Raw genomic sequence first — 15,313 nt, forward strand, 5'->3', positions numbered from 1 at the left:
CTTTCAAAAGAAGAGAATCACATAACACGTTCACATTCTCAGTCTGAAGTAAGTTGCTCATAATCAATTTTGTTATCGCAATCTGAAAAGATGGATATCATCAGGTATTAAGTAGAAAAATGAAAGCTTTTCTGTCATAATTAACATGCCACGTATTATAGAGATCCAGTATATTTAATAATCCATCCTATATAACTCAGACAACATAGTAAATTGCGATGTGCCATGTTTTCAATCCGTCTTCGAGGCATAGATTTGATACGTTTAAGTCTCTGACGAAGTGCTTCAAGTACAAATCGAGTTGATTCAGTAAATGTCACGATTAAGGAACAGAGAGCATTAATAGATCCTAAATTGTATCATGCAAACCACTTCATCGAAGAGAAAAAAGGAAGGAATGAGATCTGTGGCAGCTGCATTAGAATGAAACCAAGATTCATTACGATATACCCATATGCCTAAACCCTTTTAGATGTATCATAAATAAAATCTGATCAACATGTGAGGATTAATTTTGGAATACTCGTTATTATTGATGAATGAGAAATAATTAGCATTTGACAACGAATGGTGTAATTTGTAGAATGAGTCACAATACAACAAATTTAAAAGTCTACGAGGTAGTGAAATGATTCCATGACTTGCGTATTTGCTAAATCTAAAAATTTTAGATGCCTTTGGATCCCACCCTCCCACCATTGACAAAATTTATGCCCTCGAAATTCATCGTATCAATCTGGAAACTTTCTTATCAATCAATTTCTCTTAAAAACATGATGGTGAAATGGAAGTGGCTATAAATGGTGAGCAATTCTATTTCTAACAATAATATCACATATAAATTAATCTAAGACATGCATTTAGTAAAGTTATCATGCATTAAATATGAATAAATACACGATTTCAATTGACATCCGTAGCCCTTCAATCCCGAAATATTATTTATTCCTTAATAATTTTTTTTTATATCTCCTATGTTTTGTTGCTTACAAAAATTGATTCATACACGATGAGATATCTTTCTATCTAATGTTACTTTTTTTCTAAGATGAGTTGATCTCGTATGAGACTTGGGAATCGTTTGGCTTTGAGCCAACAATTTTAAATTCTCGATCTTAAAAATTATTGCTAACGAGCCAATTCACGAGCTCAAAATTGGTTTTTTTTTTTTTTTTTAACATTATATATCTTAGAGCTAAGCAAGTGAAAAAGAATCCATCAAATATGGGGAAAGGATTACACAAAATTTAAACATCTATAAAATTAATGTCTTGTTCACTTTACTATCTTTTGAATAAAAGAAACAACTTGCACATTTTTATGAAATATGTTCTTATTACTTGTGATTTTATTGGTCATAAGAAACAATTAATAGTGTCCCTTGCCTTAAGGTCTGGCAAAAATACAGCAAGCCTCAGGGCACCACAAAGTACTCAAAACGAATGGAAAATATACACGTAAAAAATTGTGCTCCTAAGAATGAGAGTAATCATGAAATAATTGTTTTTATCCCACATTAACGAATTAATTAATGGGCAAACCATCATGAATAGCCATTCATGGGTCGTTGCATGGATATATTATTCACGAGAAAGCCGGCACCGCCATGACTTCTAGTGTATGAAGGCACAATAATCCCACAGCTTGTTTTCCCTTCAAGCTATATCTATGCTTTGATTGACTGCTAATTCACGTCAAAAGTAACCAATTTTCACCACGTGGTGTCACATATCCAAGTTAATCTCCTTCCGACGATCTACTAGGAGATTCCTTCCTTATCATTCGTATAAGGTCCTGCACAACTTCGGACACTGGTGGCCTGAATTCAGGTTCCGCCTGCAAGTGCAATCTCAGTTATGTAAACAAGTAACCAAAGGAAACCTGGTAAGGTTCTATTTGGAAGAATAATGAATTACTAAAAGAGAAAAGAAAAAAAGATCTGGGTTACTTGCTCTCCTCTACAACTTTTTTTCCACAATGAGAACATTTATTTATAATGGATCATATGCCATAGTCTAGATGTAATCAATACATCTGGAATGTATCACTACTAAACTTTTCATTCAAAACTTTAGTGAAGCAGAAAAATAGTATGATCAGTTTTAAAAAGAAAGAAAAAAGAAACATAGTATGATCTTAAGCATTCGTGAGTACTATAAAACCAAATGAAAGGAAACATCAAATCTGCTCACCTGGACACAGCGGGAGATAATGTCAGCGAAGTGTGATAAAGATTTCACCGGATAATTTCCACTCAGAGCAGGATCAACCATCCTTGACAAGGCATTAATGTCATGAAGCTGAGGAATTGCCCATCTTACCAAAAATTGCTCTCCTCGAGTCCTTGTCCTAGGTAAGATTTGAAGAAAGCAAGGCAACAAGTATATAAGGACATACCACAAACTTAGCAACTTCATAGAATGATGTCTTACCGATCGTAAGACTTTCTGCCCGTTAACAGTTCCAACATGACGACTCCAAAACTGTAAACATCACTCTTTGAAGTGTATACTCCAGACTCAAATTCGGGGGCACCATATCCATAGGTTGTGAGAAGCTGGCCTGACAACTACAAATAAAGTGGAATTGTCATTAGCATACTTTTTTCGGTGGCAAATCCCATAAATTTTCAGTAGAAAAATCAATTTTAATGCTTTCACACGTTGTTTAAGAATGTAAAAGATGGCTTTTTGGTCAATTTAACTGTTTCGTGAAATAAACCAAGCATGATCTCCAATGTTAATCACGATATTGATAGGTACTTGAAATGAAGTATTATGAATACCATGATATTTACAGAGGTTCAACTGTTGGTTTTTACAGTCTGCAGATAAATGAAATTTCATTTCCTTCAACAACTTGTAATTCTAAGTATCACTGTTCACAGCATCTGGTCCACAGGCGGCTCCTTACCTGTTTGGTTGAAATGTTTTTCCACCTTTAAAATGCAGAGAGCGCAAAGATTTCTGCTTTGCATCAAACTTTTTTAACGGATCACGCACGGTAGTATGCATGTAGTGGGTTCATTTGCCTAGGACTAGGCCAGAATCCCAGAAAGTACCACCAGGATTGAACATGATGAAAATATCAACAGGCGATTCAGAAACAATTTGTGTTTAACATATTCACCGGAGTCACTAGTTAATGCAGTTCAGATTTTTTCTATTGTCATTATTTCCAGTAAATTATCAGCGCAAGGCATTGAATATATATGTTTGATTGAGATACTAAATTAAATATTAAAATTACCTGACTTACAGCTCCAAAGGATATCAATGGAGACAAACCACAATCAGAGACGCGGACAGATAGTTCATCATCGAGTAGAACATTAGCAGACTTGAAATTTCTGTGAATTACAGGTGGTTCACAGACCTCATGAAGATACCTTCACGAAACAGCTCAGGCAGAATTAGAAACTTGATAATTGACAAACAGCAGAGACCATATATGTTATATATCCTTCAGAAACCCTAAATTTTACAATCTAGAAAAACATGCGAGGAAATTCAAAAACTTAAATATGTAAGAATTCTGCCAAGAGAAAAGAAAGAAACCATGAGAGAGAGACATGAAGATATTGTAGGCCATAGTCATGGAAAGAAACAAATCTTCAATCAATCAGACACAGGTTGATTAAATTTAATTTCATATATCATTTTTTTAAAATGGTAATAATGTGTATTGGGTTAATGTGACTTACTCTAATGCTCTTGCAGCTCCAAGTACCATCCTGATACGAGTGTTCCATGAAAGTTTTTTCTTAAATTCATCGTCAGAGTGCAGAGCATCCTGAAGTGTTCCGAAAGTACAATATTCATAGATGAGCAGTCTTTGTCCATGTTCAGCACAATAACCCATGAGCTCGACAACATTAGCATGTCGAATTTTAGCGAGATTATTAACCAACTCAATGAATTGATCATCCTTCTGTTGGTTGGTAACTCTTTTGTTCAATTTCTTGATTGCAAGCAACTAAAGAAGAATGAGAGAGAACTGAATATCAGACAGTTTCATTCGAGTAATAAGAGTTAAAATTTCTTCCAAATGATAAAATTTGCAGGAATGAAAAAATATTTGCTGTAACCATTCATGTATACCATCAGAAAAGAAATAATCAGAGAGAGAGAGACGTAAACAGAGAATATTTTGGGTGGATGGTCAGATCGAATTCTTATTAGCAAATAATTCTCAGTTCGAAAGAATGACTATTTAAAAATAATTGCTTATTGGGAAGCATACAAACTGAGAGCTGAAGTCCTAAGTCGCCTGATGTTTACAGCTTATGTCCCAACTGCTAAGAGGATTATGCTTTCTTGACTGCTTTATGTCGCATTAATAATTTTCCATTTCCATTTTCACTTACCTTCCGTGGCTTACCTGAATTCTATCTTCCAACATGGATACTCGGTATCTTGCTTTCAAGCATCATTGGTTTCCATTTTGGTTTGCGAGAATAGTGATCAAACCAAAGAGAAGTTAGATGCCAAGGCAATCAAATTTATTTTCCTTGGCTAATCATTGAACAGATAATACATATGTTATAGTCCGGCAGATTTTTTTTCAAAAATAATAAAAATTTGTTCGATGTGTTGTTCGGAAAAACCGAGTTAATTGTCTTATTTCAACGACTCTCTTAAGGAGGAGACACAAGGTAAAGATAGACACTGAGGTTTCTCAATCCCTTTGCCCATGACTTCCGCGACACTGAAGCCACCATCCACACCTATCAATCTCAACAAAAACTCCATTGGATGTGAAAGCAACAACACACATCTGATTTCAAGACCACTGGAGTGCATATAGGGACGGATAACAAAATGAATGCAGAGAAGCCACAATGAGGAATTGATGATGAGATTATTAAAGAAAGTTAGAATATGATAATATTATCAATTACATTTATAAAAGGAATAAGATCATGCAGTGTTCACCATATATATATTTATACACAGTTCTGACTTCCATACATCATATCGCAAGTCAGCATGAAATCCAGATGTCTCTCAATATATATTCAAATTACAGGAAAAAAAATCTGAAACTTAAAACAAAAAATAATTATTAACTGGTTGAGACCGTACAAATTTGAAAGTCTTACCTTTCCATCAGGTAGATCTGCCCTGTAAACATTTCCTAGCATTCCACCCCCGACAAGATTTTCTTGTGAAAAGCTATTTGTGTACTGCTGAAGAGATGCTATTGTGTAAGATTTCACAGAAGTGGCAGGAAGACGCATAGGCTTTTCAGCTGTGGCTTCAACTGCTGCAATAGGGTTTACAATAACCTTCTGTGGCGGAAAAGGTTGGGGTGGAGGAGGCGGCGGTGGAGGCGGCGGCATTACATCTAAATCAAATCCACCCAAGTCTATTTCATGATAGTTCTTCCTAGGCATTCCACTCATCTGTTTCTTATTAACCTCCTCTTCATCACCACGTGGTTTGGGAATTGAACACAATGCTATTGGTTGATTTTCTTCCTTTGGCCTCAGAAGAACAAGAGGTGAACCTGTTCACAAAATAAAAAAAATCGTGTAACGCTAGAGGGCTCTTGGCATGGAAAAAATTTCCATGTTTCCGTCCAATAGTTTAAAGAATTTCTGTTTTCATATATATAAAATACAAATGCGAACATTTTCCAAAAAAAAAATTGCTTGCAAAACTAACCATTTTTACTAGTTTTACAAAAATTTATACATGATTTTATAAGGTGGTCAAAATTCAATATTAAACTACTTGAAACATATTTAGGAACTGAAGCTTCAATCGCAGGCTCTGTAAGGAAGTGTTCTTTAGTACAGGCAAATATACGAATATAAGAACTTTGCATTACCCTTCGCTTCATCATTTCTAGGTTGAACAACTGAACCACCGCCTTGAGGATTTTCTCTAGCTCCGTTATATGGAGTTACTTCACGCCGTTTTGGGGTTCTATACATTTCCCTTCTTTCACGAAGGCATCTTGGAATAAAAAGTAGGGCTGCTAGTAGGAGTATTATGAACGACAACACAGATGCAATGGAGATCCATAAAATTCTTTTTGTGCTCGGAGAATTTTTTGAATTTCCAGAATTTGATTCCTCTGTAGCAGATGGCCCATCAGCCTGTTTTCCAGGTCTTTGTCCAGAAGTCGGAGGTGATTTGTTGGAAGTTGGTGGCGTCTTATCAGAATTGGGTCCTGGAAAAGATGGTGGTGCTGGTGGTCCTGAGGAAATCGGTGGAGGTAATGGTGCAATGTTAACATTGAATGGATTCCCATCTTTTCTGCAGGTCAGAAAAGAAAATTAGGAAGCAGGTCCGAAAATAGTATGTTAAGATATTCAGGTAGTTTCTACAGGATAGTATTGTGAACTTTTTATTTTAAATGATACTGAATTTAACCACATGATTGTTTTAGGGCACAGAAGTATTGCTGCAACTACAGAGCTCGAGTTATTGTTACTGTAGGTTCTAACAATACACTTCCCCACAAGGAGGGGCAAAGACACGAAAATATCTACGTTTTCCGATATATCAAGGGTGGAACAATCACAAGTACTTCTACAACTTCATTTACAATTCATTTTCCATGTAAAACATTTTATTGTTTGAGAACTGATCATTGGTGACCGTTTTGTTCTGCAATCCAAGGAGACTAATTAAAAATGCAATTTGCAAGTAAAATTTTACATAATCCTAAATTATAAATTTGGACACAAGACTTCATTCCTGTACCGATGTTAATCTTTTGATAGATTAAGAAATCTTGTCACATTCAATCCTCATGCAATAAGATAAATGAATACGAAGATGCACACATATCGCATACGACAGGAATAAATTCCACAAAAGGAAATTTTATCAGCTTCACTGTTGGTCAAAAAACATGCTGAAAAAAGGTTGAGTATTTCAGACCTACCGAAAATTGGGAATGCTCAACAACTTTACAGGTATTGGTCCAGAAAATAGATTATTTCGTATATCTCTGTCGGATTGAAAGAGAAATTAAGTGGGCTTGTAATCGGAAATCACGAAGGATGACAAAATATCATATGACAAGAATTATACAAATCTTTAAGAGGAGGAGCTTGTAAGACATCAAGAGTTCCAGAGAGCTGATTATTCTGCAAATGACTGCCAATTACGAAATTAGTAGCCATTATATATATACATATAGACAGAAAAAATTAATTATCAGAAGAAGGCAGTATACTCACAGGGTAGTAAGAGTCGGCAAAGTTCCCATTGATGGTGGCAACTTCCCACTCAAATTGTTACTTGACAAATCTCTGCGAAAGAAAATTTGGTGATCCACTACATACATACATCATAATACCATTGTCCCAATAATTAATGCTTCAATATTTGGTACTCACAAATTGACCAACAATGTTAGGCCTTCAAAAGCATCTGGAATTTCTCCGGTTAATTCATTGTTGTTAAGAGACCTGAAGGAAACAACTGCTAAGGAAGATGACAGCTAAATATACGAGTTAACCAGAGCCCAACTTAGTGGTTATCAATACTTACATTGCTGATAGGCTACTAAGATATGATAAAGAACTAGGTATATTTCCAGTCAGCTTGTTATCTGAAAGAAAACTGACAAACGTAAAGAAAATCGATCACATTTCTCGCTTGGATAGGCGCATATAATAACTCGCATCAGACAAATTATTAGTAATGTAGCATATGAATACTGCTTCATTTTTTTTTCACAATTTACTTTCAGTTTAATCCAGAATGTGTCGGAACATACAAGGTTACCAAAGTATTAGGTAAATTATTAGGAATGCTGCCCCCGATAAGGTTGTTGCTCAGTTCTCTGCATAAAACCAAGTAGCTGTCAACCCCAAGATAGGCAACAAAACATAAATTACAAGGTTCTTTCTATAACACCAGGCAAAATACTTAGGGAGGATTGAAAATGTTGGATCAAGTGAGACCAACATGTGATTCTCATGGAATCACATCAAGAAGCACGATCAATGGATACTAATGCGCCAATGATATATTGCCCCATGCTGAAACAATTCCAGCATATATTTACTCTTGGATGAAAAATGCAAATGTGATTGTTAGAGTGGCACTCACATATCTTGAATGGAAGAAAAAGCTCCGAGATTGTCACCCAATTCTCCACCTAAATTAGCTCCAATAAGTTTTCTACAAAATGAGATGTGATGTTATAAGCACTTAAATTCTCTTTAACTACCATAAAAGGCGAGTTAAAATAAAGAGATCCTTACATTGAAATTATGAACGAGTTCGTACTATCACAGCCAACACCTTGCCAAGGTTGACCACATGGGTCTCCACCAGCAGCAACCCATCCCGGAAGAGAGGGAGAACCCAATGAAACATATAAGCTATTGATAGCAGCAACTAGTTCGAAATAAGCAAAGTTGTGGTGGTTAGGATCATCAACTGAATTAAGAATATAACTTGCATATTCAAACGAGAACGTGGACATAGAAAGCATCAAACAGATCGAGAAAAAAACATTTGATTATTTTTTTCATCCTGTAAAAAGGTCAGCCAAGAAGTCATAAAAAGAAATTAATAACAGCAGCATGAATACAAGAATATGTAATTTATATAAATGACATATAGAATAAATTTGAGATTTTGACCCCTGAGTTGCCCCCACTCTCTCATTTTCTGGTTCCGCCCCATCCTGGGCTAGTTTAGTTCCAATGTTCCATCTTAGCACAAACTGCTACCTTTCACAAAAACAGTGATGAGTGCAGTCTCATAACAACGTTATCTGCCAATGGCTCATAATCCATCTGGCACCAAGGTCCAACGTTTGAGACTCAAGTTCAAGACTCTGGTAACAAACTCATCTCCCAAACTCAAAAAAGAAAAAACAGCATTATCTCTATACTCAAAATATAGGTATAAATTCTTATTTACCACCAAAGTAGGCTGAAAAATTGGTTACTAGTTGTCGAATGATCCGAACAATCAAAGATAAATTACAAAATCAATCTTCAACAAGTTTGTTCACTCTGAGAATTAATATTTGAGCTTCACTAGGAAGCAAAAAAAATCAGCAAAACAACAAATCGCTCACCATCATTAGGATTGGTAAATCCAAAGCACATTCGGATAGCGCAAACCAAAGTAAACCCAATCAAGATCTCGAAACCGAGGCAATTCACACCAGATTTGTTCCCACCCATTGATCCAAATTACCGCACAGTTACCTCCAATCTACCTCCTGGAAAAGGACTCCGCATAGCCAATAGATACCAAGCCGGTCCAATCTGCAAAAAGTAAATCGTAAAGAAAAGAAGAAAAAAATACAGATGCAAATATCTCACCAAATCCCCATTCTGGAGCAAACCACGTAATCTGCAGCTTTACAAAATTATTACAACAACCGCAAATCAAGCAAACCAAAAAGGCGGAACTTAACAGTTCCATAATAAATGAGGAAAACTGAAACTAGCAATTTAAAGCAAATCATCACAAATGCAGATATATCTCATAGTTGGAACCCAGCATTAATGATCCATGAACTCCCAGAAAAAAAAAAATAACACAAATTATTAGGATCGAACTACTCACGTAGTATTAATTAAGTAAACAAAAATCAAAAGATTGAAATAAAGAAAGAAGGAAAAAGGAAAGGCAACAGCAGCACCTTTAGATTTATGTGGAAACGGGTAAAAAGCTTCAATAAAGTCGGGGAGAGGTGCTAGCTCTTTACTTCGAGTTTATCTTTCCTGAAAAGCAAGCATATGCTGAATGAGATGAGAGTGAGTGAAAAGTCAGACGTAGCTATCTGCTTTGTACAGCGGTTAAATTTCCAGATACCCACACGCCACGCCCACCGCGTGGGTTCCAGTCCCCCCGCAAACTCGTTCGGTTTCTTCCTGCCATCACCTGATAACGGGTGAGTAGCGCGTGAGATGAAAGTTGCGTGTCTGAAAATGGTTTTTTCTTTAACCATTTAAATTATACAATATTTTTTGTTAGGTTTCCTTTTAGACGTAAATGAACCAAACCGTTTGTGAGATATTCGAAGCTCGATTCGATAAAAGCTCGTTTGAGTTCATTTAATGAGGCTTGTTAAGATAAACGAACCAAGTTCAAGCTCTTCAATATTCGGCTCGTTAGCTCGTGAACATGTTCGTTAGTAAATTCATAAGTAATATCTTAGATGAAATATAGTAATTTTGATATTTAATTTATTGATTTAACACATTAATTATGAAGTATATAGAAAAATCTATTAAATTTATTTATTATAATAAATTGACAAATTTTAATAAGAATAATATATCTTGTTCTAAATGTATAATTTATCTTTTAATGAATTTAATGAATATTTAAATGTATAATTCATATTTAGTGAGCTCATTTAGGTTCGACAAAAGCTTGAATAAGCTCCTGAGCCATGAATATATTTGTTAAATAAAGCTCGAGCTCGGCTCGATTATAAACAAGTCAAGCTCAAATATTCAACGGCTCGGCTCGGCTCGACTCGATTACATCCCTAGCTTTCCTTGTCATAAATACTTATCAACACAATTTATGTTCGTATAATTATTAATTTTTAGAACAATAATTAATTAATTATTTTTTTTTAATACATATGAGTCTTGGAACCTCCTATAAAATATGAAATAAATATCGGCGGGGAAAGGTTCGGATTAAATGATGGGGAGAGGGAACTAAATTTTTATTACACGTAACATATGTCATTGTCTCGTGGGTTTTATGAAATCACACATTCTAAAATTAATGACGGAGAGGAAACTAAATTTTTATTACACGTAATATATGTCATTGTCTCACGGGTTTTATGAAATCACACGTTCTAAAATTGAATATTCGTCTTAACGAAAGAGATGGTGGATATAATATAATAATACAGCTTTTCTCCGGCTCGATCCACCCATGTCGGAGAGTGTTTCTGTGATTACGACAATTTTTTTAGGTGATTATTACACAGCTCTTACATCATAAGACGTAATTGAGGCACCAACTAAATCGATCTTTTACTCCTTTTAATGAGCCAATAACAGGTAAAATGCGTATTAGGATATGAAAAGTGTCCACACAAAAGTGTAAAGGGTCGCCTAAACATCTGTTGCTTTCACGTCTAGGAAACACAAGGAACATGGAATCAAGATTACTACACTCATGCTTAGTAACTATAGTTCTGCTTGACCTTTTACATAGCAATATCTGGGTCCAGCCTTCTCTGGATAGCAGCCGCCGCCTACGAATTCGAAGTTGAAACCACGACTAAAGACTCCTTTAAAACTGAATCATTGTTAATCTCACCTCGACGTTGCCAAGTTTGTATTGGAACGCCATCTCTTCCCTCAGCTGAGCTGGCTCTTTCATTGCTTCAGCCTAGAAATTACGACAGTGAAACAAGTGATCCATGTGTTTCAAATATGCAGTTAGATGGAGAGAGATAAGAATCATCGAACAAACGATACCATTCCACTTTGCATGGAACCCTTTAATGCTACCACTTGTTCTTCCTCCTGTCTTTCCCGTTCTATCCGAAGTCCTTGCCTGAAAAACAGGCATAGAAGAAAACAGCGAATAAGACACCATTTGTTGAAAACAGTCTTGGTTAACCGAAAATATTTAAGACAACAATAAGAATATGATCACCGCTAGAGATTTAGCATTATACTTCATAGAAACCACATAGTATTAGATATGGAAGAAGATGCACTGTATTTTGACCTAATGTTTATCAGAAAGCATATTATTTTAATTGTGCGAGTTCAAAGATTGAGCCAAAATCAATTTACTGCTATATAAAACATAAATTCAATGAAGATAGTTCGTTGGCCACAGCCTACAGGCTACATATTAGAACTCTTTGCAAACGGATAACATGGTTAGTGTCTGAATGTGGAAGTTGACAAACATTTACTAAAATTTAATACTAACCTCCGCTGTTCTTCATCATCGAACACAGTTCGTTCTGTGTCTTGAACCTTTAAATATCCCCTTTTCTCTTCCTTTTTCACTTTAGCAAGATAGTAAGCATCAAGATCATAATATCTGCACCATGAATAATAGAGGGAAAATCAACGTCCAGAAGAAACAGTGCCTTATTTCTTTCATTTTCAGCAATATTTTTGGGAAGTGCAAATAGCAAGGATGCTCTCTAAATATAAGACAACACCCCTCACTCCTTGGGCTAAAACAATGTATCACAACCCAAGTACGAAGAAAAACCAACAATCACAGGGAGAGGAGAAAAATAATAGATTTGAAAAACCAACAAGTTATTATTAAAGGAAGCCTCACTTTTTTGATGGAAATGTAGCCGTGTTATGATCCTCCATGAAACTGCAAATACATATATGTATCAACTGTTAGATAATAGTGAAGGTCCTCAACACAACATTAAAGCCATCAAAACATTAAAGCCATCCTTATTCATCTATCAAACCACTGTATTCATACACAATACTAACTAAAATAATGAAAATTACGCTTTAAACAGCTGCCTCTCTTCCCAATTACGCAGACTTTTCAGATTCACCTGTCCAAACATATAAAAGTTTTGGATTTTTAATCAGGGTAAACCCAAGAAAGTACTTTAATAACTGATGCATAAAGCTTATGTATCTCACAAATCTAATGGATCAGATGAAATGGCACCATGCGTGCATGATTCACAGCAAATCATTAAACGTGAATGCCACGAAATTTATAATGGGATGCAAGTGCACTAGAATGTCAGCTGAACGTCGTAAACATAGCCCACACGGAAACATGTTTCTGGTTCAGGAAGAAAAAAAACTCAAATTTGACAAAAAGGGTTACCTGCTTCACTTCTACTAACCACGCAAAAAACTCTGGTACTTTATACCTGAAATAAAACAATTCTGTCAAACAATTGTCTCAAAAGCGGCCAAACTATACAACATCAAATATCAAAAAAACATCTGCAGATCACATCAATGCAGGACTAAAAGACCCTACATCTTGCATGAACCAGGAAATTGAAAGAACAAAATATCTACATTTGTAAAATAGAGTTTCAGACTTTCGAATTGACAATGACCAAGCTGTGCTTGCCCTACCAACACAGCAGAGAGGTTAAGAACCTCATATAAGACATCGTAAGTCACCATTATCCAATTCAACAAAATAGTTAACGGGTGAAATATACAGTCTGAGCAATTGTTCTCCACAAATTCACTCCAGACATAAATTCGCGCTGGGTTTCTTCTACCGTTAAAAATATTCACGGGGATGCAAGTTTTCTCACTAAATTCCACTGAAACATTCACCTTCAACAATGCAGCAGCTTCCACTGCTATTTCACTATATAATCCGTATACATGTTACACAATGGAATTGTCCACTTTGAGTCTAAACCTTCATAGATTTGTTTTTGTATTTTACCGAAAAAGTCTAATACCAATGGTGATATCTTTACATTTTATTAACACATTATCTTCCCTCTATATTTCCAACAATCCTCTCCTCGAACAAAGCACCTGTCATTATTCTCATGGTCCCTGGTGTTACGTGAAATACTTGAACCACCCTAGTCTCGAAAGCTCATCGCGTATTTACTGAGTTACGTGAAATACTTGAACCGCCCCAATCTCGTAAGCTCATCACAGATTTACTGAGAGCCCTCATCTACTTTGTGCAAGTAATAAAATAACCATGTATTACATCCACATGACTCGATCTAAGCTTAGCTCTATACCACTTGTTGTACAATAAAACCATACATCACTACAATATTATGATATCGTCCACTTTGAACCTAAGCCCTCGTATTTGTTTTTTACCAAAAGATCTCGTACCAATAGAGATAAATTTCATTTTATTAATCAATGATCTTTCAATATATTTTCAATGTAGAAATTTGGTTGAATTCTCTACATTACATATAGAGAAGGGACTGACACATGACGAAACATCATAAAGGTGAACTACAAAATAATTATGACAATTTCGGACCAACTTTTATGACAGAAAGACGTGAACATCCAAGCAATCCTGGCAAGGCAGCATATGATTGCACCATTTAAACAGTCTGCACGAACTTCAACTCTTTCAGACCCTTACTCTATGACCGAGCCTCTTTCAGAGCCTTGTTCGCTTGTTAGCTCGTCTCAATTCGTATATAAAACATCTGCAGATTCATTGTCAAAGCAGAAACAGACAACCACATTCAGCTGCTTCTTACTTCCGAGCGCCATTTTTAGCTTCAAATTATTACCGATACCAACCAAGAAAAAAAATCACACCAAAACACTACATACAGAACCTATTCTCAACCAGAAAAAGAGAAAAGAAAAGAAAGCTAATGTTAAAATTACGAAGAATGAGTAAACGCACCACATATCAGTTTCTTTGATAATTCCATACTTTCCCCACGAGTTGGTGACGGCACCTTTCTTCCCCTTATCTTTCTCTTTCTTCTTATCACGCCTTCTCTTATCCTTCCTCTTCTTCTCTTCTCTTCCTCATCTTCTTCTCCTTCCTCTGCTTCTCCTCCTTCCTCTCCTTCCTACGGCGCCTCCTCTCCTTCCTACGGCGCCTCCTCTCCTCCTCCGAATCCGATGAGTAGTCAGACTCGGATTCCGATTCAGAGGATTCCGACTCTGAATCGTAATCCGAAGATGACGAACAAGAATCACTGTCTCCAGACCGTTTTCTATTCAAAGTGGAGGTTCGGGTTCTACTCTTACTGCTCATGCTTCGTTTTCTCCTAGCTTCTGATTTTCTAGATCCCTCTTCGAGGTCGGTGTCTGAATCGGAGTCTGGGTCGGGTTCTGACTCGGAATCATAATTGCATTTGGACGTGCGGTGACGGTGTTCTGACGGAGCGGCTCCGTTGGCCGCTTTGGCGGTTTGGTGCTTGTCCTTGCCCATTTTTCACTTGACGATGCGGGAAATGGAGAGGAAAGGGTTCGGTCGACCCTACCCCTGCGGGCATTGCCTGCAGGGGTTAATCCAACGGCTTGGATTTTTTCGAGCCAATTTTTTTTTTTTTTTTACAGGGAGGTGGGCCCGGATCACTCATGTGGAGTGATCCGGCCGTTCATTAGGTTGAAACAAACCAGAGGAAAGAGCTCAGCTCCTTATAAGAAAGACAGAGCTAATGTCGTTGTGCGACTCTATGATAAATTACTGGAAAGAGATCAACGTTTTTTGGTTAAATAATAATTATCCACACTCATGAATTTGTAAACAAGTATTTTATGAAAACAAGCCTGGTTTTTTATTAGTGAAATTATACGATTGTATTTTTTATATATATTTCCTAAAAGCCCCATTAGAAAGTGCGAGAAGATATATTTTAAGCTTTTCTTTTAGAAAAATAC

At 36.1% G+C, this 15,313-nt stretch overlaps 1 protein-coding gene and 1 pseudogene across 3 annotated transcripts; both read right to left on the reverse strand.

The window, feature by feature from the left end:
* Positions 1-1,236: 1,236 nt before the first annotated feature.
* On the reverse strand, positions 1,237-9,842 carry LOC142521706 (protein STRUBBELIG-RECEPTOR FAMILY 3-like). 3 transcript variants are annotated; one of them, XM_075624850.1, is made up of 17 exons: positions 9,628-9,842; positions 9,055-9,247; positions 8,228-8,363; positions 8,073-8,144; positions 7,738-7,803; positions 7,509-7,580; positions 7,355-7,426; positions 7,196-7,267; positions 7,047-7,112; positions 6,898-6,963; positions 5,833-6,263; positions 5,102-5,508; positions 3,704-3,975; positions 3,250-3,388; positions 2,433-2,569; positions 2,193-2,349; positions 1,237-1,836 (listed from the first exon to the last, which is right to left on the reverse strand). In XM_075624850.1, the coding sequence occupies exons 2-17, from the start codon at positions 9,161-9,163 to the stop codon at positions 1,738-1,740; spliced, it is 2,373 nt and encodes a 790-aa protein (XP_075480965.1). In that variant the 5' UTR covers positions 9,164-9,247; positions 9,628-9,842; the 3' UTR covers positions 1,237-1,737. The 3 variants fall into 3 exon arrangements, with proteins under 3 accessions (XP_075480965.1, XP_075480966.1, XP_075480967.1); XM_075624851.1 differs by lacking the exon at positions 9,628-9,842 and adding an exon at positions 9,552-9,574; XM_075624852.1 differs by lacking the exons at positions 8,073-8,144; positions 8,228-8,363; positions 9,055-9,247; positions 9,628-9,842 and having other exon boundaries at positions 7,509-7,569.
* Positions 9,843-11,057: 1,215 nt separating this feature from the next.
* On the reverse strand, positions 11,058-14,915 carry LOC142522989 (uncharacterized; annotated as a pseudogene).
* Positions 14,916-15,313: the final 398 nt, after the last annotated feature.

The sequence above is a fragment of the Primulina tabacum genome, chromosome 13 (assembly GCF_025594145.1).
Source record: "Primulina tabacum isolate GXHZ01 chromosome 13, ASM2559414v2, whole genome shotgun sequence".
Classification (NCBI taxonomy): Eukaryota; Viridiplantae; Streptophyta; class Magnoliopsida; order Lamiales; family Gesneriaceae; genus Primulina; species Primulina tabacum.

Coding starts and splice junctions, on each gene's coding strand:
- LOC142521706 (XM_075624850.1), bottom strand. CDS start 9,163: ATGGGTGGGAACAAATCTGGTGTGAATTGCCTCGGTTTCGAGATCTTG. Junction 8,364..9,054: donor ATTTACCAATCCTAATGATG/GTGAGCGATTTG, acceptor ATTTCGAACTAG/TTGCTGCTATCAATAGCTTA. Junction 6,964..7,046: donor GCTCCTCCTCTTAAAGATTT/GTATAATTCTTG, acceptor TCAATCCGACAG/AGATATACGAAATAATCTAT.